The 21,875-nt window shown below is 51.5% G+C and overlaps 8 protein-coding genes across 9 annotated transcripts; 4 read left to right on the top strand and 4 right to left on the bottom strand.

The window, feature by feature from the left end:
• Position 1: 1 nt before the first annotated feature.
• On the bottom strand, positions 2 to 1,097 carry AAFC00_001703 (uncharacterized protein; the record flags this gene model as incomplete). Its single annotated transcript, XM_069340920.1, has 2 exons — positions 2 to 457; positions 558 to 1,097. 2 exons carry the CDS (start codon positions 1,095 to 1,097, stop codon positions 2 to 4), a joined length of 996 nt encoding a protein of 331 aa, XP_069204436.1.
• Positions 1,098 to 1,863: 766 nt separating this feature from the next.
• Positions 1,864 to 3,401, bottom strand: AAFC00_001702 (uncharacterized protein; the record flags this gene model as incomplete). The annotated part of the gene is made up of 7 exons (XM_069340919.1): positions 1,864 to 2,107; positions 2,158 to 2,625; positions 2,691 to 2,828; positions 2,881 to 2,968; positions 3,027 to 3,143; positions 3,210 to 3,279; positions 3,381 to 3,401. The coding sequence occupies 7 exons, from the start codon at positions 3,399 to 3,401 to the stop codon at positions 1,864 to 1,866; spliced, it is 1,146 nt and encodes a 381-aa protein (XP_069204435.1).
• Positions 3,402 to 3,956: 555 nt separating this feature from the next.
• On the bottom strand, positions 3,957 to 4,275 carry AAFC00_001701 (uncharacterized protein; the record flags this gene model as incomplete). The annotated part of the gene is made up of 2 exons (XM_069340918.1): positions 3,957 to 4,002; positions 4,052 to 4,275. The coding sequence occupies 2 exons, from the start codon at positions 4,273 to 4,275 to the stop codon at positions 3,957 to 3,959; spliced, it is 270 nt and encodes an 89-aa protein (XP_069204434.1).
• Positions 4,276 to 5,252: 977 nt separating this feature from the next.
• On the top strand, positions 5,253 to 7,271 carry AAFC00_001700 (uncharacterized protein; the record flags this gene model as incomplete). 2 transcript variants are annotated; one of them, XM_069340916.1, is made up of 1 exon in its annotated part: positions 5,253 to 7,271. In XM_069340916.1, the coding sequence occupies one exon, from the start codon at positions 5,253 to 5,255 to the stop codon at positions 7,269 to 7,271; it is 2,019 nt and encodes a 672-aa protein (XP_069204432.1). The 2 variants fall into 2 exon arrangements, with proteins under 2 accessions (XP_069204432.1, XP_069204433.1); XM_069340917.1 differs by having other exon boundaries at positions 5,427 to 7,271.
• A 1,255-nt stretch (positions 7,272 to 8,526) lies between these two features.
• Positions 8,527 to 9,522, top strand: AAFC00_001699 (uncharacterized protein; the record flags this gene model as incomplete). The annotated part of the gene is made up of 4 exons (XM_069340914.1): positions 8,527 to 8,665; positions 8,733 to 8,933; positions 8,993 to 9,344; positions 9,405 to 9,522. The coding sequence occupies 4 exons, from the start codon at positions 8,527 to 8,529 to the stop codon at positions 9,520 to 9,522; spliced, it is 810 nt and encodes a 269-aa protein (XP_069204431.1).
• Positions 9,523 to 12,491: 2,969 nt separating this feature from the next.
• AAFC00_001698 (uncharacterized protein) lies at positions 12,492 to 15,713 on the top strand (the record flags this gene model as incomplete). Its single annotated transcript, XM_069340913.1, has 3 exons — positions 12,492 to 13,474; positions 13,644 to 15,420; positions 15,477 to 15,713. 3 exons carry the CDS (start codon positions 12,492 to 12,494, stop codon positions 15,711 to 15,713), a joined length of 2,997 nt encoding a protein of 998 aa, XP_069204430.1.
• An 801-nt stretch (positions 15,714 to 16,514) lies between these two features.
• Positions 16,515 to 18,377, bottom strand: AAFC00_001697 (uncharacterized protein; the record flags this gene model as incomplete). Its single annotated transcript, XM_069340912.1, has 2 exons — positions 16,515 to 17,298; positions 17,380 to 18,377. The coding sequence occupies 2 exons, from the start codon at positions 18,375 to 18,377 to the stop codon at positions 16,515 to 16,517; spliced, it is 1,782 nt and encodes a 593-aa protein (XP_069204429.1).
• A 377-nt stretch (positions 18,378 to 18,754) lies between these two features.
• Positions 18,755 to 20,673, top strand: AAFC00_001696 (uncharacterized protein; the record flags this gene model as incomplete). The annotated part of the gene is made up of 2 exons (XM_069340911.1): positions 18,755 to 19,793; positions 19,847 to 20,673. 2 exons carry the CDS (start codon positions 18,755 to 18,757, stop codon positions 20,671 to 20,673), a joined length of 1,866 nt encoding a protein of 621 aa, XP_069204428.1.
• Between the last annotated feature and the right edge of the window lie 1,202 nt (positions 20,674 to 21,875).

The following is a 21,875-nucleotide window of genomic DNA, read 5'->3' as shown; positions in this document are numbered from 1 at the left end:
ACTAAAAGACAGGCTGAACATCCACAACCAGATTCCCTTTCAACCTCTCGATCTGCTCGCTGCTCAACCCCAGTCGTTCAGTCATATACCTCTCCGCCCCACCATACCTCTCTTGAATCATCTCGACGGTCGCACTCATGTTCTCCTCCCTACTGCTAATCATATTATCCACCCCGTCCTCATTCCCCGCCAGCGCCGGATTCTTGAGCAATCGCTCCTTGAACAGCGGCTTCAGATGCGCCAAGCCGGCGTCTGTGAGGCTGTATTCGTGCGCGATGACGGAGGGCGGCACGGAGCAGAGGAGGTAGAGCAGTGCGACGATGACTCCGGTGCGGTCTTTGCCTGCTGTGCAGTGGATGATGCAGGGCGCGGGAGTCGGGCCGGACAGGTGCGTTAGGATCGTGCGGTAGGCGGAGGATGCGTTCTCCAGGATGTCCGTGTAGGCTTGTACGAAGCCCTTGGCGCTGGTCAGTTCCGTCTGCTAATAGAAAGAGAAGTAGCGATCGAGGGATGGGATGGATCATGTGGGATGGGATATAGTACAGTATAGTACATACCTCACTACCACTCTTCGCATAATGCGAGTACCGAATCGCGACTTTCTCAGGACCGTAGTCTTTGTCCGCGAACACGGGACACCATATCCTCTCGATCACGCCTTCATCCTCCTCCTCCTCCTCCTCCTCCTCCTCCTCCTCGCCCTCCTCTTTCTCATCTCCATCCCGCCTCGACGAATCCCTAGTGACAAACGCCCCATCCTCAATCTCAACCCCACTCCACTCCGGCCCGAGTCTCTTAATCTCGGTGATACTGCGTAGATCAAACACCTTCCTGACGCCGAGGTCTCTGAGCCTCGCGAGCCCGTCGGGTTGGACGCGCGAGGGGTCTGCACAGCGGTAGACGAGGGCGCGGCGGATAGATTGGTTCTGGGTATGAGCGCGGGGACTCGTGCTGCTGGCCGAGGGGCTGGGAGGTGAGAAGGGGAGGTTGCTGGCGTATCCGCCTATGTCTCTGAAGTTGGAGATGCCGGGGATGTCGAGGAATGGAGGGGCGATTGTTGTTGTTGTTGGTGGTGGAGTAGTCGTTGGTTGGGCCATGGTTTTTGCTTCTTGGGTCTGTGGATTTGTTTCTTATGTTTCGATACTGCTTTGGTCTTTTGGTAGACGGATGAAGTATCTAGTCCCCTGACTTTTGTTTGCCGCAGTGTTGCCCAGCGAAAGATGTATGAGGCATCAACCACCACTGTACTTGTATACCATAGATCATTCAAAACAAGGCATACTGTCATGCTCAATCCCTCCGCACTTTTGGTCTTATAACTCCGCAATCTCCGCCAGGAACAGACGGAAAGTCTGTGCTTGTTCCTGTGCTTTGAGGGTGTGCGACGAGTACCGTGCTCTGGTACCTGTAGGTGCCCAATGTGCTATATCAATCACACAAGTGGGTACTGATGAGTGATGCCTGACCGGGCTACGGCAAAGAGTAATCGTAGGAAGACCAGCAATCGTCGTCTCCACGATCGTTACTATATACAAGTACAGAGCCTTGATCAGCATGCGCAGTGCTGGGTTTGACATGGCAGACAAAATACAAAACAGAAGAAAAAGGCTGTTCTCCAGTGATTGATATTATAGACTAGTACATGTGCAACTCTCGAATACAGACATGTGGGGGAATACTTTACTTGCTCGAAAGAAAACAAAAGAAACGGGTCCTGTAAGGAGTCTGTCAACTTTACTGTAGTTTGGCACCCATTCGCCCTCTCTCCTCTGCTCCCTGGTTGCTTGTCCCCAGATAATCAAAAGTGACAAGAATAAAGAAAAAGAACCTTCAATCACTTTTGTGCAATGCAACTCTACCGCTTCAAGCTCGCACCTCGGCAGAGTCTGCGTCAGTGACGCTGAGTGCGGCGCTCTGCTCTCTATGCATGCGGGCCTCAATCTCCTTGAGCTGGCTCTCGCGTGCCAGCAGTTCCTGTCGCTTCTCGTTGATTTCGCGCTGCACCTTGAGCTCGATCTCCTTGAGCTTCTCCTCTTCGCGGCGCAGCTGCTCCTCCTTAAGGCGCACGGATTGTGAGGCAAGATCCTCGGGGTTGAGTGATTGATCACTGCATCATGTCAGTCCTGTGTTTTATCGTACTTTACTTGGTAAACTTACGCAGCATTGCCTCCCTCGACACTCTTGCTGAGCTTCTCGGTACGGTAGTTTTCGTAGAGGAAGTCGTGGGTGATCTCCTTGAGATCTGCAAGATGGCTGTGTAGCAGAGCGCTTCTTATGGCGAGGAAATCGCTGTGTCTTGGGTTGTCGACCTCGACCAATCCCCATGGGTACTGTCTCGCCCTGATCGCCCGGCCACCGACTTCGACAGTCTCCTCTGATCCGACAATGGCGAAAGGCATGAGTCCACGCAGCTCTGCGTTCTCCTCGACAGTGTCCTCGTCGTCCTCCTCGATGTCGTAGGGGAAGTTGTAGACCGGGATGCGGTAGTGCTCAATGTCCTCCATGACAAGTTTCTTCGTCTCAGCAAGCTCGGTCGGGGTCAATGAATCTGCCTTTCCTATGACGGGAATGACGTTGACACGAGGTGAGAGGCGCTTCATCAATTCGATGTCGAGTTCGCGGAGACTGTGGTACAAAGACAACGTCAGTGCTCGATCAGAAGATAGACAGACGGCTGCGCAATCGCTTACCCGTGACCAGTTGGTGTAATGAAATAGAGGAGGACGTGAACGCGATTGTCGCGGAATCTGGGGTTACGCTTAATCCTGGATTCCTCTGCAAGGATGTCGTCGTATTGTCGCTCCAGATATCCGACAATCTCGCCAAAGCTGTCGCAGAGTCAGCCAGTTCTTTGTTCGTAGTGTCTGAACACCAATGTACCTTGCTTCATTGTCGATCTGGTCACCGAATCCAGGGGTGTCGACGACGGTAAGTGAAATGCGTGTGCCTTCTTCGTCGAGTTCGAGCTCTGCAGCATGGGTCAATAACAATGACAAGGAGCGCTGTGTTCGGAAATGCCTTCGTACCAACGGTGGCTGGCTTTATCCGCACACCCTCCTCAATGTGCGCATTTGCTGCGTCATCTGAATCGAGGCCTTGCAGGACTTTCTTGCCGCAGAGAGTGTTGACGAAGGTGGTGCGGCCTAATGGGTGGCAGACTTGTTAGGGGGTTGATCGAACAACTGTCCAAGTATAATCACAACACGTACCAGTGCCAGATGCACCGCACACCATGATGCAGAATTGAATACCCTTCTTGACATTCTTCTTGCGCCGTATCTGATGAATGTAAGCAATGATGCAGTATTTATCACGCTGCCGATCCCTGAGGTGGAATGAAGGGTTGGGGAGACGGTAGCCACTGATGGAGACGCGCATACCGGGTTAGTGTAGCCAGACATGATGGCGGTTGGAGAGCTGTCAGAGGTTTGAGATTGTAGTCAAGCTCGATTACTTTGAAGGAATGATTCGAGTTGGCCGATGAAGATGAAGTGACAAGATACCTTGGGATAATGTAAGGAAACCTGCAAACGAGCGAGATGCAGCCAGCATTCAGTATGGGGGAAGGTGCAGCGTGGAACTGGTGCAAAGGGGCAGGTACACGGGACCCTGCCAAGCCTGAACATGGGGCAGGCACTCCTGGTCCGTGATTTATGACCTTCATTTCTCGCTGCTCCAGTTTGAGGCACGACTACGTGTACGAATACTTGTACCTAGATTACAGACGATATGCTACTGCTCTTATACGTCTCGAGTTTCTTGTGTATCTTCGACGTGTTACATGAGCCATTTCTCTATCGTAAAAGTCGTCGACAGTCTCTCGACAGTCAGAAATATCTGCATCGGGACCGCATCGAAACATCCTCGTATTCATGAACCCGTCGCCTGATCTAGACAGGGCATGAATTCGCCAGCAAAGTCCTCTGATAACCACCGATGATCAGACGACGTGCGCATTACTTCTTCTTCTCATCTTTGCCTCTGGCCGAATACAATTCCTCCCTTCATCGAATCAGCTTATGCTTATCAACAACTAGAGTCGTGTGCTCACATTTTCTTGCCCTTGACGCCTCCCTTTCCTTCGAGTCTGTCCAGTGCTTCCTCGATCAATCCAATGTGTCCACGTAGTGTGCCTTCGAGCTCATCCATGCGGGCTTCGTGCTCTTCGAGATTGTATATATGATGACTGCGGAGCATGTAGGTTGACCCGCCAATGGCAAAGATATTGGCGAGTCCCATGAGGAATGAGGGTGAGCGTAGAGCGGAGGCTGACATGGTGCACCTCGTTATTTGAGAGGTATCGCTTGGTAATAGGGGAATCTAGAACTTGCGATTATCTGTACAGATTTGACATTCGACTCGAATGATGACTTCTATAAACTCCTCATCCAACTCAAGAAATCATGCATCAAGACATATGCAACAATATCTTAGCTTACAGTTACCCTCTACCGTAGCATACCTAGATAATGACGTCTTAGATACACTTTGGCCTTGGACTGCTTGAGCTACGGGTACCTTGCAGTAAACTCTTCCACTTCAACGCAAAGCTACGCAAGTCATGTTAGTCAGACCTTACCTGCCCTATAGAAGTGTTCACTGATAGTATACAGAGAGTGTATGAAGTATGAATGTGTATGACATAGCAGTATGATTGTCACTCTGCAGCCATGCTGGTATATATATTGGTGTCCAAAGGCAAGCCTACCTACTATGAACACATCAAGTCATCGTACATATAAGTGTTTGAATATCAGACATAACACAAGTATCTGCTGAAACGAACGAAGCCTTCTTACTAGTCACCATAAAAAGACACAGTCAATGTTCAAATATCTCCTTATAGTAATTTCGAGGAGCACGGGAGTTGCGCTCAGACCATGCGCAATGGCTGTGGCGTCGCGTGTGGCTTGTGAGAGACAGGAGTGACGGCTCCACTTGATACTTATAATATTTGGTTATCGTAGCACATAGGGCATTCATCATTATTTTGCCTCATTTCACCCTTACCACAACCTGTATACACTACAACAAGTGTACTATTCGCCATCTTGAAGCATCACTGATTCAGAACTTGAAAATATGCACTCTGGAAATTTTGGAATGCTCTAGAGTATCTCTTCGCCGTCCTTGCCGCATCTCTGCCCCACCAAGATGTCACCGGCATCTCGACCACTTTACACGTAAAACGCGATCGCGACACCGCGTTACTCAAGATATATGGGGGATCAAATCCACTCCACGTCAATGCAATGTCATCACCACAGTCCTTTTTGGCATCTTCGCCCATGTCCACGAGTCCACATCGATCACGGAAGTCTGCATTCACATATAAACACCTCGGCCAGTTAGCAACCTCAAATCCATGCTGTCCTCTTCGCGTAATTGCCCACATCGATCTCGATGCATTCTATGCGCAATGTGAGATGGTACGGCTTGGCCTACCGGTGGACAAACCGCTCGCAGTGCAACAGTGGCAAGGTCTCATCGCAATCAACTATCCGGCGCGCAAATTTGGCTTGAATCGACATATCACCATTACCGAAGCGCAGAAGCTATGTCCCGAGTTGATCATGCAACATGTTGCAACTTGGCGAGAGGGCGACGAGAAATGGGCCTATCATGAGGATGCTTTCAAGAACATCGCAACCCATAAAGTGAGCTTGGATCCTTATAGAACTGAGAGCAGGAGGATTCTCGCTACCATAAAGGAACATCTACCACGTTCGTCGAAAGTGGAGAAGGCGAGCATTGATGAGGTGTTCCTCGATCTCTCAGCTCAAGTACATGAAATATTGCTGGAGCGCTACGCGATACTCAAAGGTCCAGCACCCTACGATGACCCTACCGAGCAGTTGCCCAGACCACCCACGACTGTGCTCGAATGGAAGACTGATGCATTGGTCGATCTCGACGACACCGAGACTGAAGATCATGACCCTGACTGGGACGACGTCGTCATGCTTGTGGCATCTGAGATCGTGCGTGACCTACGAGCTGCGATATATGATAAACTGAAATACACTTGTTCGGCCGGCATTGCACGAAACAAGATGCTTGCAAAGCTTGGCTCAGCTCACAAAAAGCCCAATCAGCAGACCATTATTCGTAATCGAGCGGTGCAACAATTCCTGAGCGGATTCAAGTTCACTAAAATAAGAAACCTGGGAGGGAAACTTGGTGACGAGATCGTTGCGGCTTTCAACACAGATACTGTCAGTGAGCTTCTGGATGTTCCCATCGAACGTCTCAAGAAGCAAGTGGGCGACGACACTGGAATTTGGCTGTATAACACTATTCGCGGAGAGGACAACAGTGAAGTCAACACACGAACACAAATCAAATCTATGCTTTCAGCAAAGTCGTTCCGCCCATCCATAAACTCATTCGACGCCGCTGTCAGGTGGCTGCGTATTTTTGTTGCTGATATTTTCTCACGGCTGGTAGAAGAAGGTGTCTTAGGGAATAAAAGACGGCCCAAGACCATTAATCTACACCATCGACAGGGAGCGCAGACACGAAGCAAGCAGGCCCCAATACCTCTAGGAAGAAACATCGACGAGACCTCACTGTTCAATCTCGCAAAGAACTTACTTGCGCAGGTCGTGGTAGATGGCAGAGCATGGCCCTGCGCCAATCTTTCTCTCAGCGTGGGCGGCTTTGAGGACGGCATTACGAACAATATGGGCATCTCTAGCTTTCTCGTTCGTGGCGAAGAGGCAATGTCAATGGGAGCAGCGACTGTTGGCAGCAGTGACGCGCCAAGCACGGATACTTATTCGAACAAGAGAAGAAAAACCGACGACAAATCTATTCAGAGGTTCTTTTCGACCCATACCAGCAGCGAGGAGGTCATCTCAGAAAGCGAAGACCAAGTAGGTGAGGTACAGGAGCAGAAGAACCTCCATGATACCGCATCAGACTCGATTCCGGAAGACCTCGGCGTGCCCCCACCGTCGAATCAGTACCAAGATTCACTGCTGGCAAGTGAGGTCCAGGAAGACCGTATTCACATTTCAGTTGGTACAGATCAGTACACGTGCGAACGATGTGCCCGCACAATAGCAGCCAATGAGCGGACTGAGCACAACGATTGGCACTTTGCGAAAGATCTACAATCCGAAGAGAGATCTCGAACAGCAGTGAATAGTACGGCCAGTGGGATGAACCAATCGCGATCGCAGTCTAAAACCACCAGAGGTCGAGGACGCGGGCGCGTAGCCGGCGGGAGAGCGCCCGAAAAAGGCCAAAGCAAGTTAGCTTTCGGGTGAAGGTCCTTTCGCGCGCAGGACCCACAGCGGCACATCATCAACGGATCCGACTGTCCACTCCTGTGGGTACAGATCACCACCTTGGGTATATGGGTGGTGCAAGACATCATGATTTCCACAAAAACACGATGGTGTGTACGAGTGGTCTACCACGAAGGCAATATCCACAGCATGCTTTCAAGCTGCCCTTAGACAACACGAACGGATGAGATATGCTGCTGATTCATCCGAGACTGCGTCGCCACGATATATGGCTGGACCCGGCCAGTACTTGATACAAAGCAAGCACTTAGTGCCCCACGAATTAATCCTCTCAGATTCACGTTGCGTGATTGGTTCCGGCTGTGACGTCACAAGCGCGAAGGCGCCCCCCACCAATGATATTTCCGGTGTTACTCCTGTACGACTCGGCCTGATTCCAATCGCAGCATTTGTGCTGCTAACCCCAGATCGTCGTTCACCAGCTCAGTTTATGCCTGTCTTTCGTGCTGCAGCTCGTTGGATACAAATCTACCTCGTATTGTATCTTCCACGGTCGATTCTCAGCCTCTTCTCGAGGAGACTTGCAGCTTCAGAATGTGACATAAGTCTTACGACAGCATGATAGCCAGTCGATCACAGATGTTCAACGAGGCTCAAGCTCGTGCGCTTTTGATACTCACTGCTTTCAGCCAGCTAAGCGAGTTAGAACGGGTCGTTTCACCAGCCAGGATCGAGGCGTGTTTCCTACCAAGTATCGAGTGCTCCACCGTGTGCGGCATCTCAGTGTCCTTGTGTAGCGCATCCGTCGCATCATGCAAGGCGCTACCTTATTCTAATGACAGCATCCATCCACGCGTAGCCCTGCATAAGCCATAGAGCCATGTTGCACATCGCCATCCCTGCCAGAGGCTCTTGGGTGGTCATAGTTGCATCCACGCCTGACATGTTCGTCCCGTCTCTTCTGACTTCATTGTTGCTGTCGGGGGAGCGTCATCTCTCGTCAATTGTGAGCGTACCGGATCAGTACAGGAGAGCTCAGGCTTAGCCTGGTTCCTGGTACGAGCAACTTGACAGGATAACTGTTACTTAAACGGAGCCGTCCCGCCCCCTTTTGCTGATGAAGTTTGTGTTTTGATATTGTTCGCCCGCCTCAGCTCAACCGTAGGTTATAGCGTCCCTTTCTCTTACTTTACCGTAGCCCATCGAGCAAGGACAGGAGCTTTCTATTTCTCTCATGACCAAAATACAATAAAACTCTTTTCAATACACAAATATGGCTCGATCATTTGAGAAACCATTCCAAAGTATGACAGGGGGTGACCGATCGAAAGCCCGAACCATTCGTGGTCATTTCGTTGCAGCGAGTGGTGAATTCGTGGGCACATTCTTGTTCCTCTTCTTTGCCTTTGCATGTAAGCATCTATCTCGGTCGAAACAACGATGTCTTGATAATGAGGTCCGTCACTGACGACTGTGCAGGTCACACAATGGCTATCGAGCAAGCAGGAGATACTGGTTCAAACGGAGCGAATAGTGCACAGACTGTGATATTCATCTCCCTCGGATATGGCTTCTCACTCCTGGTCACTGCATGGACGTTATACAGAGTGAGCGGAGGACTCTTCAACCCAGCCGTCACTCTGGGCATGTGCACAGCAGGGCAGCTTCCATGGATGCGAGGTGAGATATTGGTCCTTGGTGTGCAAAGACTACCGGAACAAGAAATTAACAGCAACAAGGCCTCGTTCTTTTCCCCGCCCAGATCCTAGGAGGCATAGTAGCCGCCGCCTTGATCAGATGCATGATCCCAGGCCCCATCGACGTGACGCGAACAACGCTAGCACCGCAGATGTCCATCGCGCAAGGCGTCTTCTTCGAGATGTTCCTGACCGCCGAGCTTGTCTTTACTGTGCTCATGCTCGCGGCGGAGAAGAGCAAAGACACGTTCATGGCTCCCATCGGCATCGGCCTCGCGCTTTTCGTCGCGCAGATTGCTGGTGTTTACTATACCGGAGGATCTTTGAACCCGGCGAGGAGCTTCGGTCCTTGCGTCGCAGCTGGTAGCTTTGAGGGGTATCATTGGATCTACTGGTATGTCTTTTTTGCCTTTCTTTTCCTATTCACCATCCTCTTGCTGATATATGGAAACAGGGTCGGTCCTTTCCTCGGCGCCCTCATCAGCGCAGGATATTACCGCTTCATCAAGTACTTCAACTACGAAGAGGCGAACCCAGGACAGGATTCCGCGGACGGCGAGTTTGCCGAGTAGATGGAGATGACTCGCAGTACTCGCAGGTCATTTTCAAATTTCGGGTTTGTATCATTCTTACTCTTTTTCTGGGGGCTCGGGAGAAAACAGAATCATGAGACATGAAACAGTATCTCTAACGGCGACGGCGTTTAATGTATTTCCTCAACGACAACATACCAAGCATATACATGTTGTATTCTTTAACAAACACATGCAGGAGCAGGAGCATGAGCAGGAGCAAGAGCGAGAAAGCGCCAGTCATGACATTTCGGGAGCCAACGCATGATGAACAATAACAAGGAAACCATCTTTTTTGCCTCACCCCATTTCTTTCCTCTCTCTCTCTCTCGGTCTCTGTCAAACCGACCAAAATACCGAGTTCTAGCGTGAATGTGGAATGCCGAATGCAAAGAACCAAAGCCCCATGCCATTCCTTCTGATCCCTTCAATCAACAACCACGAGTCTCATCCACTCAGCCCCATTCTCAGAAAACTCCTCGTGCACGATATCGAAGCACACGTCTTCAAGACCTCCCCCACTTCTACCACCACTACTGCTGCTGCCGCTGCTTCTTCGTAGCTCAGAAGATGGTCCCAAACCCTCAGTTGACAAGCCCACTTTCCTCGTCCACTCATCTCCTACCCTGCGACGTCTGTTGATCCCCGAGAAGCAAGTAGCGTCGCACAAGACCCCACTACGGCCATCCGTAGCAGCAGTAGCAGCAGCAGCAGCAGCAGCAGCAGCAGCAATCATCTCATCTTGCTCTCGCACAACAGTACCTGAAGTAATGGCAGGCAACCTGCGAAGATCCCTGTATCCTCTAGCGCGATACTTGCGCAGTAAGACGTCGTGGAAGTCGTCGGGTTCTTTCAGACTGAAGGTGAGTCTGTGGAGCAATGTTGGGGTGGGGAAGAGCTGGGTCAGTGAGCAGTTTGCATTTTTAGCTAGGGATTTTTGTTGCACTTGTTGCACAGAAGCTGCGACGAGGAGGTAGCACCATATTCTTTCCTCATCTCATTGGGTCATCTTAGCTGTGCATAGCTATTACGGGAAAAGAAGAGGAGAGAGAAAAAAGAGCTTACGCAGTACGCGGCATCCCATGAAATCACATTGACCAGCGCAGTCGTGTAACATTCGCTCAAGACACAGCGTATGGGATCGCGCTTGGTGAAGACGACCTCTATGAGCTTTCTTGTTTGTGGATCGGCGACGCTGGGTTTGTCGAAGGCGTGGACCTGCGGGTTTTTCGTCTTAACACTCCATTAAAGCAAGGATAAGGAAACATGCATGCATGCGGTGAGAAAAACGGAGAGGAGTACGTAGGGCGAAAGAGCAGGATAGGAGAACCAGGGACTCACTTCTTCGACCTATAATCTCACGACAAAACCCCTCACGTGTCAGTTAAGGTCGTTCTACACTCCCCGCTTCTACATCTCTCTCTCGACCAGTCTGAAATCAGTCAAAGACTCACCTCAGTCCATCCGTACTTCCCACTCAACCTCGAGCACAGATCATACCCCTCGACTTCAACCAGATAGCTAATCAGCTCAGGGGCTCTGTCTCTCTGCACACAGATGTCGAGGTCTGATTCGGGCCATTCCACTCCTGCGAGCACTTGGAGGGCGAAGCCGCCTGAGATGAGGCCGTTTGTGCCTCGAAGCTTTTCTCGCAGTTGGAGGGGATTGTTGACGAAGCGCTGGAGGGGGGAGTTGATGTCTAGTTCGTCTACTGGTGGTTGGGGGTTGGTATTGGACATGTTGGCGCTTGGAGCAAGGGCTGAGACCTCTGAGAGGTGATACGAATTTATGGAGGTGGGAGTCTTAGATGTTCAGAATATACAAACTCTGGAAGATTTGTTCACTGTGGCCTCAAGTGACCACCCATGACTGCAGCACTGTAGCCTTGTTCCGTGTTTCCAACGATAGAGCATACCCTTGATGCATCAAAATGATTGCAAACATTCGAACATGTCTCGGCTTGTACTCCATGTGATGAGCACACACAACCACAGGTAGTACTCAAGCCCATATTTGCAATGGCAGCTCCAACCTACTATAGACGCCTAGTTCTGAGTCGAGAAACAGATAGGAATACACTCTGCATCTTATGCAGTTGAACCAGCCTGCCAGCCCGCGAACTGCTTTCAATCGAAGCAGCTACGTGGCTTGACCTCGCAAAAAGGTAATCGTCTGCGACTGCATGCATTGCTTTACTGCCGGCGTCAAGTGTCCGGTCATGCAAGATAGTTTATTCCTACCTCTCAATCACAAGGGTGAGCCTTGGCTGCTGGTATAGTCCCAATCTAGGGCATGTTGAGCATGATAATAACGGTATCTATTATCTCAAGAATGTCACGATTGACTCTTCTCGCGACTCGTGTCATCCCAACACATGTCTCCTTAAATGCAGCGACGACGATGACAGGAAACACAGTGGGCTTGCATGTACTGGTACGCGAGCAAAAGGCCACCGATCTTGTGCCACAGGCTCGATCAAGAGACCCGCCCGAGCTTTGATGTTTTATCGAGGAAAGAAAAAGAAAAAGGAACAGTGGGAAAAGAAAATTGCAGTCTCCACAAAGTACTGTATGACATGGGGCGAATGGGCGAAGAATCACGAGTAATGAGGGTACTGTAGGCAAGGTACCTGAGGCAAGGCGAAGGAGGTAATTACGGGAAGGGCAGAGGGCGGGAAGGGAAGGGCGAGACGGCACGACGCACGAGCTCATATGATGAAGCTGACGAGTGGGATACGATCCATGATAGCATGATTGTTTATTACTACCCACCTATCGGACGGGAGCAATTGGGCAAGTGAATCAAGTGGGCTCACGAAGAAGAACCCCGGATTAGGCGGCAATATTTGCACGCTGGTTACGCGAAAGAAGAAAGACAAAGGGCGTCGACAGGGCACTTGTTTCGGTGGAGCAGGCCACAGTGAACAGTGAACAGTGCAAAGCACAGCGCGGCAAAAGCAAAACAACAATATGATGCATTTCCGCGCAGTATTAAAGGGTATACTGAAGCGGACGAACAGCAGCAGCACGACGCGCTCGAACCTGTCAGACACGGGAGGGGTGGGCAGCAGTGCGACAAGGAGCGGCAGTTCGATTGGAATGGGAAACAGTGTCAGCTTCACACCATCTTCGTGCAAGAACGACGAAAAGATCGAGGAAGAAGACGAGTCTCTCCTTCGAGTCAATCGGAGCAACAGCAGCAGCAACAGTCAGCAGCGTGGACGACGGCGACAACAGCGACAGCCCCAAGAACCCGAGCAGCTTCAAGAGCAGCAACAGCAGCAGCAGCAACTTCAAGAACAACTACTACTACAACAACAACAACAACAACAACACGCTGACGCCGAGCATCAGCAACAACAGGAAGAGCTACAGCTCGAGTCGGCGGAACTTAATGAAAGCGACAAGCCTCGAGCCGCAGCCGAGGTGTCACCAGCCACAACAGAAGTACCTGTACCTGTACCTGTACCTGTACCTGTACCTGTACTCTCGGAGGCTCTGGCTCTGAACGAAGAAGAAACGCCAAGTCCGGGGCAGGCGGCTGATGATCGGCGATTGTCGCCAGCAGCAGCGGCAGCAGTTGAGCCTCAGATGGACGAGGCAGAAGACGCAACAGAAGAAGGAGCAGCAACATCGGTATCAATATCAGTATCAGATGTGCAATTATCCTCTTCATCACCGTCACCATCAACAACTTCACTAAACCGACGACAAGACTCGGAAGAAGTCGCTTCGGAGTGTGAGGAAGCTCTGGAAAGACAGGAAGATGACACGGTAATCTCAGTCAGTGTAGCCAGCAGCATCAAGCCCGCTCTCGTCGTCCACTGCCCAACGCCAGACGGAACAGACGTCGACGTCGACGCCGACTCTCCTTCCGAAGACAGCAACAGCAGTCTTAGTGTCGCTGTCAGCGCTCCACAACATCAGTCTTTCGTCAACGACACAACCCCACGGTAAGCCCACCATCATCTCGCTTTCAATGCCCCTCCCCCTTGCTGCTGCTGCTGCTTGAAATATTCAATCATCTGTCTACTGCTACTACACTTGTCTGGGCGGAAGTCACTGCACTCTTCTTCACACCTCTATACTTTGCTGACTAACATTGCTTCTCTCTCCATCCAGGCCTAGTCCACCCGACGCTCTCGCAGCCGCCGCCGAGCAGCTCTCCTCGCATGTCACCTCTTCGGTAACTCCAAAGGTCCTTGAGCAGTCGTCCAGGTCTTCCACTCCCGTCGAGCGCAAGAACGAGCGACAGCAACAAGCGTCACACCCGGAGGAAAGAGAGACAGATCACAGCTACAACAACAACAACAACGACAACAACGACAAGCTCGAGCGACAGGCCGATCAACAACAACAACAACAACATCAACGCACCGGACCTGCGCCCACCGGGCCGCCCGTCATCGCCAGAATGCCCATGCGAAAGATCTGGGTCAAGCGACCTGGCGCGTCGCCGACAATGGTCACGATAAACCAAGACGACCTTGTCGACGACGTACGCGACATGATCCTGAGGAAGTACGCCAACTCGCTGGGCAGGAACTTCGACTCTCCCGACCTCGTCCTGCGCCTGGTTGGTCGCCCTGACGCTGCCCGTGGCCAGGTCGACCGTCCGCTGGCGCCCGATGATGAGATCTGTCGCCTCATAGACTCGTGCTATCCTGGAGGCCAGACCGTCAACGACGCCCTTCTCATCGACATCCCACAGCGCCGCACTCCCAGGCCCTCGCCGCGCGTCATGCAGCAGCACAACCAGAATCCCGCATATCACGCCTTGGATGACTTCCGTCCTCCCGAGAGCGGCACCGACTACTTTCCGCCCATGCCCATGGCGATGCCCATGAACGTCGCCATGCCCGCCGTCATCCCGCCTTCTGCTCCCAATGGCACGACCGATCCTCGTGTCATCAACGCCGCCGCCATGCACCCAGACCAGCGATCTATATCTGTCCTCAGCACTGGTCAACTACCTCCTCTGCCGTCTCCCGGCACTGTTCGTCGTCACCGTGACCATCAACATCGCCCTAAATATGGACGCCAACACACCTCGTCTCCCACCATTATTTCCAATGCCAACAACACCGTCGCCCCCGCCAACATGCCCAACCTCAGCGTCTCACAACACCTGCCTATCCGCTCTGGTCGACCCCGAGCCAGTTCCAACGCCGCCGAGCAACATCCTAATGGCGCACCTGCCGCTCCCCCTCTCCCCACTCCACCTGGCCCCGAGGCTGCGCCTACCGCCAACACCGGCAGTGCTCCACACACCCCAGCTGCGAGAGAGCAGACCACACTGCGCCCCGCCAGACCGCGCCGCATGAGGAAACCCACGCCGACCAACGGTACCCCGGGACTCAAGTCTCCCTCCGCAAACGCCAAATCCTCAAATGTGTCCAACCTGCTTGACAATTCTGTCCCGCCCATCAACGTCTTGATCGTCGAGGACAACATCATCAACTTGAAGCTGCTAGAGGCCTTCATGAAGAGGCTGAAAGTCCGTTGGAGCACTGCCATGAACGGTCAAATCGCCGTCAACAAGTGGCGAGCCGGTGGCTTCCATCTTGTGCTGATGGATATTCAACTGCCCATCATGAGTGGTCTGGAAGCCACAAAGGAAATAAGGAGATTGGAGAGAGTCAACGGCATCGGTGTCTTCAGCAACAGCGCTCCGAGCACACCGGCTGCCGTCAGACAGCGAGCTGACGCGACCGACGGGAGTCCGCAGGAAGACACCTCTGTCGAAGATGCCCGCGAGAAGGAGCGGGAGAATGACAGATTGAATGTGGAGAATGGACTCTTCAAGAGCCCCGTCATCATCGTCGCCCTTACCGCGAGTAGTTTGCAGAGTGACAGACACGAAGCTTTGGCTGCCGGTTGCAATGATTTCTTGACCAAGGTTAGTGCATTTGTGTATATTGCTAATGCCGACTCAGCTAATTTTCTTTATTTCAGCCCGTCAACTTTGTGTGGCTCGAACGCAAGGTCAAAGAATGGGGTTGCATGCAAGCCCTCATTGACTTTGACGGATGGCGTAAATGGAAGGACTTTACAAGCGAAAAGAAGACCAAGCGTACCTCGAGGGCGAGTCTCGAGGGTTCGACAACTGCAAGACCTGCACCGAGCGCAGAGGCCTCTACTGCGCAGAACAGCAGTGCCATTGCGAGTGAAGGAACCGCCGCTGCCAGCTGATCCAGCAACTTTCCTATGTTATTTCCTCTTCGATTCTGACTTTCGCCTGCTTGTCTCCGGCTTTACTCGGGATAGAGTCTTCATGTGTGTCCATCTTTTTCTGTTCTGGCACACACACACAAGCTTTGGCTGCTGTTTTCTTTTTCCGCTCGAGGTTTCGTTCCGCGGGTCTGTTGATGTATACTGTTTTCGCTTTCTGCTCATAACTATTCAGCGCGGCGCATACGGGTCATAATTTTGGTTTCCTGGAAGGAGGTTATTGCATCGTTCGTGGTCAACGGAGGGGCCCGGTATGGGGGGTCGGGAAGAGGTCAGTGGAGGAAGTTGGCTGGTGGACCAATGATGTTGTGGGTGAGGATATATATACACTAAGACTGTTGAAAAGAGAGAGATTATAAACATTGCCATACATGAATCAACTCGATCATGCATCATGCATCATCCGTCATGGGATGTGTGGATGTATACTTTCAATTCACGTTTGTCCATTTTCCCCATCTTGTTGGATGTTCAATGCTATGCTGATGGCTCGTCTTTGTCGCAGAAGATTATCCACCAGCCGCCGGCCTCGCCTTCCACCTAGAGACTGTGTGGAAAAAGTAGTCTGGGAGCAGCACATATCGAGAAGGGCCGGGCCAAAGTCCAGCGGTCTTGTTCTAGACAGCAATTGCATACAAGTGTATTCATCTATCCATCTCCCCCTGCAGAGGGATCCCCAAGGATATGTGAGAAAGCAAGAAACAAGGGACACAGCCCAGCCTCACTTCCTTTATTTCCCCCCTCTGATCTCATCACGCCAACTCACCACCCCTCCCAAACAACCGCAGGCATGACCATCCTCATAATCTCCCAATGCCTCTTGGCGCTCTCAATCTGCCTCTTGTCGAGATTCTTCATATTCGCCGGCGTCAACAACCTGAAGCCCTCGCGCGCGGTCTCGTTCATCTGCGCCGCGCCCGGGAAGGGCAGCTCTAACGACTCGCGCGGAAGCAGGTAGTGCCGACGGGATTGCGAGCGCAGGTAGTCTGCTTCCGTGGGGTTGCGGAAGGTGAGGGTATCGTCGGCCGATAGTGGAATAGAAGCAGAAGGGGGAGAGGGCGATTTGTTGGTGCAGAAGATGACCATGTTCAGAAAGTCGGATTCCTCTTCGGTCGAGCCGCTCTGGTCGCGCATCAGAGGCTCTTGGTCGCGGAACATGCGGCACTGGCTCTCGAACGCCGTGTTGATCGTGTGCAGCACGAGGTTCGTCGACGGCGAACTCAGGTCGCCTGCGTAGTTCAGTGCGATTGCGCCGTGGGCCGCGAGCAGCGAGCGCAGGTTCTGCAGGAAGTCGATCGTGAATAGTGATAGGGGCTCCGCGCCGCCCGTGAAGACGTCGTGGATTATGTAGTCGTATTTGACGGCTGGAGACGCCGCTGCGGTTCGCTCTACCCATGATACTGCGTCTTCGAGGACGGGCGTGTGGTTCACGGGTAGGTCGAAGTATTTGAGGGCGTATGCGTGCACTAGGGGGTCGAGTTCTACGATCGTCGTGTTGATGCCATGAGCGATCAGTGCTTTGGGTGCTGTGCCTATTCCTAGTCCGCTGTAGCGTGTTGGTATTAGCAATTCGTTCTCACGAGAGGATCGTACGCTTACTGCGAAAAGGAAAGAAGGGGAAACTTACATCACTAGAGCGTTCTTCTCGGCGTCAGCCTTGGTGTCTTCGGGCATCTTTATCAAGCGCACAGCCTCCAGCATCTCGAAAACAGCATATATGGGCTCGGGAACAACGATGCCGTCCCTCTTGCGCTGGTCAGTGATCAACCACTCGCCACCGAGGATGGAATGATCACATCTCATCAGGCGATACTGCATATTCAGATTCTCGAGCACCGAGACATAACCCGTGACGGAGTCTCCCCTTTCCAACAACGACCAATTCTGAGCCTGCAGAGATGACTGCAGATTCGCCGTGGCATAAGGAGCGGGGGAGTGAGGATCTAGCAGCACGGTATATAGCAGCGGCACCAAGCTCGCAATGTACAACTTCGAAGGTGAAATGACAAAATAAACGAACCCAACTAATGCCTGGAGAGTCGTTCTTGTGAAATACTCGGATGACGACACTAGCCATGCAACCATGTGCCACGCGCGAGACTCGAGAAGAGTGAACAGACCATACGCAGAAAGACCCAGTACGGTGCCTTTGAGAGAGCCGTGGACATATCTCTCTATCTGTGCAGAAAGCAGCAAGCCAGATGCGGCCAGTGCGGTAAGAAAGACCAGCGGGTAGAATGTCAAGCTCTCGGTCAAGACTGGTCCAAGGGTCGGTCCACAGCGAGTACTAAGTGTGAACAGGAGTGTCTGGATTATCCCAGTCCAGCACGGTAGAAGCTGCAGATACCTGAAAGCGCCATCTGGTATGTAGCGGACAATCCAGGATGGTCGAGTCAAGGCAAGCAGGACCAATGTTGCTGTTCCTAGATGATGAAATTGAGCCGAAGGTATTGATCCGTAGACCGGCGCAAGTTTCAGTTGTGAAAGTGGCGAGCAAAAAGCACCCAGAGTCAGAAGACACACTGCACGACTGAACAGTCGTAAACTACTCATACCGTTTGGCGGCGACTGCACAGCGGCCGCCTGCTGGACCGGGGCCTTTTGGCTGGCAGTACGAGATGCCATTGTGTTCTGCCTGAACAGAAGCCCAACACAATGATTATATACTGGCACAAAAGTGACAGGTGTATCAAAAACAATGCTATCAAAAGACTCGTGAGGTCACGGAGACTTTGTAAAGTATCCAAACTCACGACACAATCTAATCCCGACCTGTTTCAGAATGGTCCCAAAATAATTAATTAATGCTCACGCACAAGCGAAGGTTTCGCGGTCGATGGACAGGAGAAGATGATCAAGATAAGATTGCAGCCTCGGCAACGCCGTGTTTACTATCATCACTCCTGCATACCATACTTCAGCAATTTCTTCAACCCAACCACAGCTCAAGTTCATATGTAACCGTAGAGTCATTGCAATATTCGTGTTGATTATTGCTCAGTATGGCACGCAAGCAGATGTACGGAAAGCGATCGACGCATGTTTACTCGAGCTTCACTGGGTTCGCCAGCCCAGTCAAATCTCGAAAATCACCAGAGACGTTCGAAGTGGCCGAGGTTGCAGAGGAGCTTGGAAGGTTGACAGTACATGATGCATCAAGTGAAGAGTCGACTACGACGAGCCATCAGTCAAGGTCTCCACTATGTAGCAGAGATGCCAATGCCTCGCAACACGCTTCGACATCACCAAGAGATTTAAAGAAGAAGCACGGCAGTCCTAAGAAAGCAAGGAAACTCACACAACAATCAGACTCTTTGCTTTCTCCTCCGTTGGGTGCACTAGACACCGAAGAACAGTGCGAGAAGGACCTCCCAAACGACGAAGGCGCGGCGCAAATTGTACCCCTCGATGACCACGAGAACGACGCAAACGATGAGCCGCAAGTAAAGGCGCAATCGCCCTCTCCGAGTACCATACCAGCCGTCACAGAATCAGCGCCATTTGAAAGCAAATCAGAGCCATCGAACATATACACAAACCATGTAGCGTCACTTTTAGCTCTCTCCGATCAGCCTCTGATGCAATTTATTGAATGGTCCGAACAACTGTCGTCACACTTTTCTGTCGCAAAGATCGCTGAAGCTTCATTTGGAGAAGTCTATCGGCTCTCGTTATTGCGACCACACCCATCTCTCGGTAGAGCCGATGAGTCGGTTCTTAAGATCATTGCCTTGAAGGATCCGCCAGCCGCCAAGAAGAAGCTGAGCAAGGCAGCGAGGAAACGCATGGAGATGATGAGTGACCCGGAGGACGTTGCTAGCGAAGTCCGCCTGATGCAGCGCATGACGACAATACCTGGATACACAGTATTTCGCGAATGCTGTTTACTACAAGGTCGACCAGGCACCTCCTTTGTCAATGCATGGCGAGGCTGGAACGACTCCCAAAAAGCAAAGGGCAAAGAAGTCAGCGTCTTTCCTGACCCTGGGAAACCGGCAAGCTATAAGAATGACCAGTTGTGGGCGGTCATTGAGATGAAAGGTACGCATAACAACCAACTCAATTACACCTCTTGACTGACTCTCGCATTTCAGACGCAGGAAGTGACCTAGAGAACACAGACGTAAGCGATGTCTGGTCGATTTGGGATGTGTTTTGGGGCGTTGTTCTTGCTCTTGGTAAAGGAGAGGACGACGTTGGCTTTGAACACCGAGATCTGCACATAGGCAATATTTGCGTGTCTGCCAGAAAGCCTCTGCATGCTCGCCAAGCCCGATATGGCATCGCCAAAGCGGATGTAACAAAGAAACTTGGTTTCACCGGCATGGAAACCACACTGATTGATTACACCATCTCACGGGCCGAAATCCAGCAGGCTGATGGTCTCTTGGACGAGGACAACGTGGCTTTTCTAGATCTTGAGAAGGATGTCTCACTCTTCGAAGGCGATGCCGAGGAGGAGTATCAATACGAGATCTACCGCTACATGCGTTCGGCTATGTATCTCGATGACCCGCTCGCGGATCCTGACGAACGGTGGGAGGAAGTCGAGGCTTCTGGTAGGACGTGGAGAGGTTACCACCCACAGACTAATCTTGTTTGGCTCCACTTTATCCTCTACAAGCTGCTGGAACATTTCGAATGGTCAGAGTCTGCGGACTCGAACTCGTACTACCGGGACAAAACTATAGCTGCAAGAGCAGTGGAACTAGAAGAGGCGTTGGCGAGGATGCGACACATGTTGGATCCATATGAACTTCCGCATTCCGGCTTACGGTCCGCAGGGGACCTAATACACATCGCACTTCAGGAAGGGTGGCTGGACGATCAAGATGTCAGAGGTGAAACGCCAAGCTCTGTCGCAAAAGGGGCCAAGAAGACGACCCGATTGACCAAGCATGGGAAGCAAAACCAATCATGAACTTGACGATATCCGTTTTCTGCTATATAGTGCTTGTAGAGTGGCATTCTTGATGATTCTAGCGCAACATATTATATCTTTAATTAATCGCCATTGCTTCTTACATAAGGTCGCCTCACATATCGTATGTGCCCAATCTAGGCATACCTTATCTTCTCAAGTCGTCAGGCATGCATGCATGGATGGGCACAAGGTACTCCGTTCATGCGTGATGACGCAACCCAGCTACAGTACTTCACTTGACCTTGGAAAACATTGTAGATGGCAGGTAGCTGGATATCTCAATCACGGTTGAAGGCATGATAAAGGATAAATAGGGTGATTTATCGCGCCTCATTCTAGCATCGAATGCAAGGTAGAGTTCTAGAGAAGGCTATACTGCGCAGTAACCTTTAACGCCTCTATTGGAGATACTGAATCCTCAAAGTGCATCCGTGATGTGTAATCACGCTTACTGCTTGTCAAGGTCCGGTGGCCCGTATTGCTTGAAATAGATGAATCATGTGCTTCCAGACCGTGACACTATACCAGTGGATAGTAGTGTACCGTAGCTCTGCTGTAAGTACTGTACTGTACTCCATAGTAGCGAGTGAGTGGACGAAGGTATAATGTTGTATTATACCTTTATACAACCGAGAACTATCGAACCTACCACACGAGCCACGTGTTGAGGATGCTTTGATTGCACAACAGAGCGTGTAAAGGTTCGACGTTGAGGTCTCAGTCAATGAGCGAAGAGTCTCACGCTCTGGGTAAAGGTTTGTACAACGTGCTGATATTTGAATTAAAGCAACAATCATACCTCACACTAAGCTAGGTAAGCCTTTTCGCATTTTCTATTACAGTACAGTAAATAGCCGCAGAGGTTCGGTTAGGCGTGGAGCCGGCCCACAGAAATCCCCCATTTCCCACCCTCAACGAACTTGACCATGCCAGATCAAGGATCGTGCGCCGAGATGCCGAGTTCGCTCGCACTCCGCACTCTGCTTGTCGCAAAGCTGACGATTACCTACCTCGCCTGCCAACCTCCACCGCTAAAATCGCCCGCATTATCAATGCCATCGCTCATCACAATGAGCCTGAGATATGCGAGTGATTTCATCTTCACCTGCAGTCCATGCCCCATCTGTCTCCCCTGAGTCCTTCGTCTTTGGATAGATTTTACATTCAGCGACATTTCGTATAGAGAGAACATTCACGCG

This window comes from Neodothiora populina (genome assembly GCF_041146345.1).
Source record: "Neodothiora populina strain CPC 39397 chromosome Unknown canker_contig_13, whole genome shotgun sequence".
NCBI lineage: Eukaryota > Fungi > Ascomycota > Dothideomycetes > Dothideales > Dothioraceae > Neodothiora > Neodothiora populina.
This window is presented reverse-complemented; position numbering and strand designations above follow the sequence as displayed.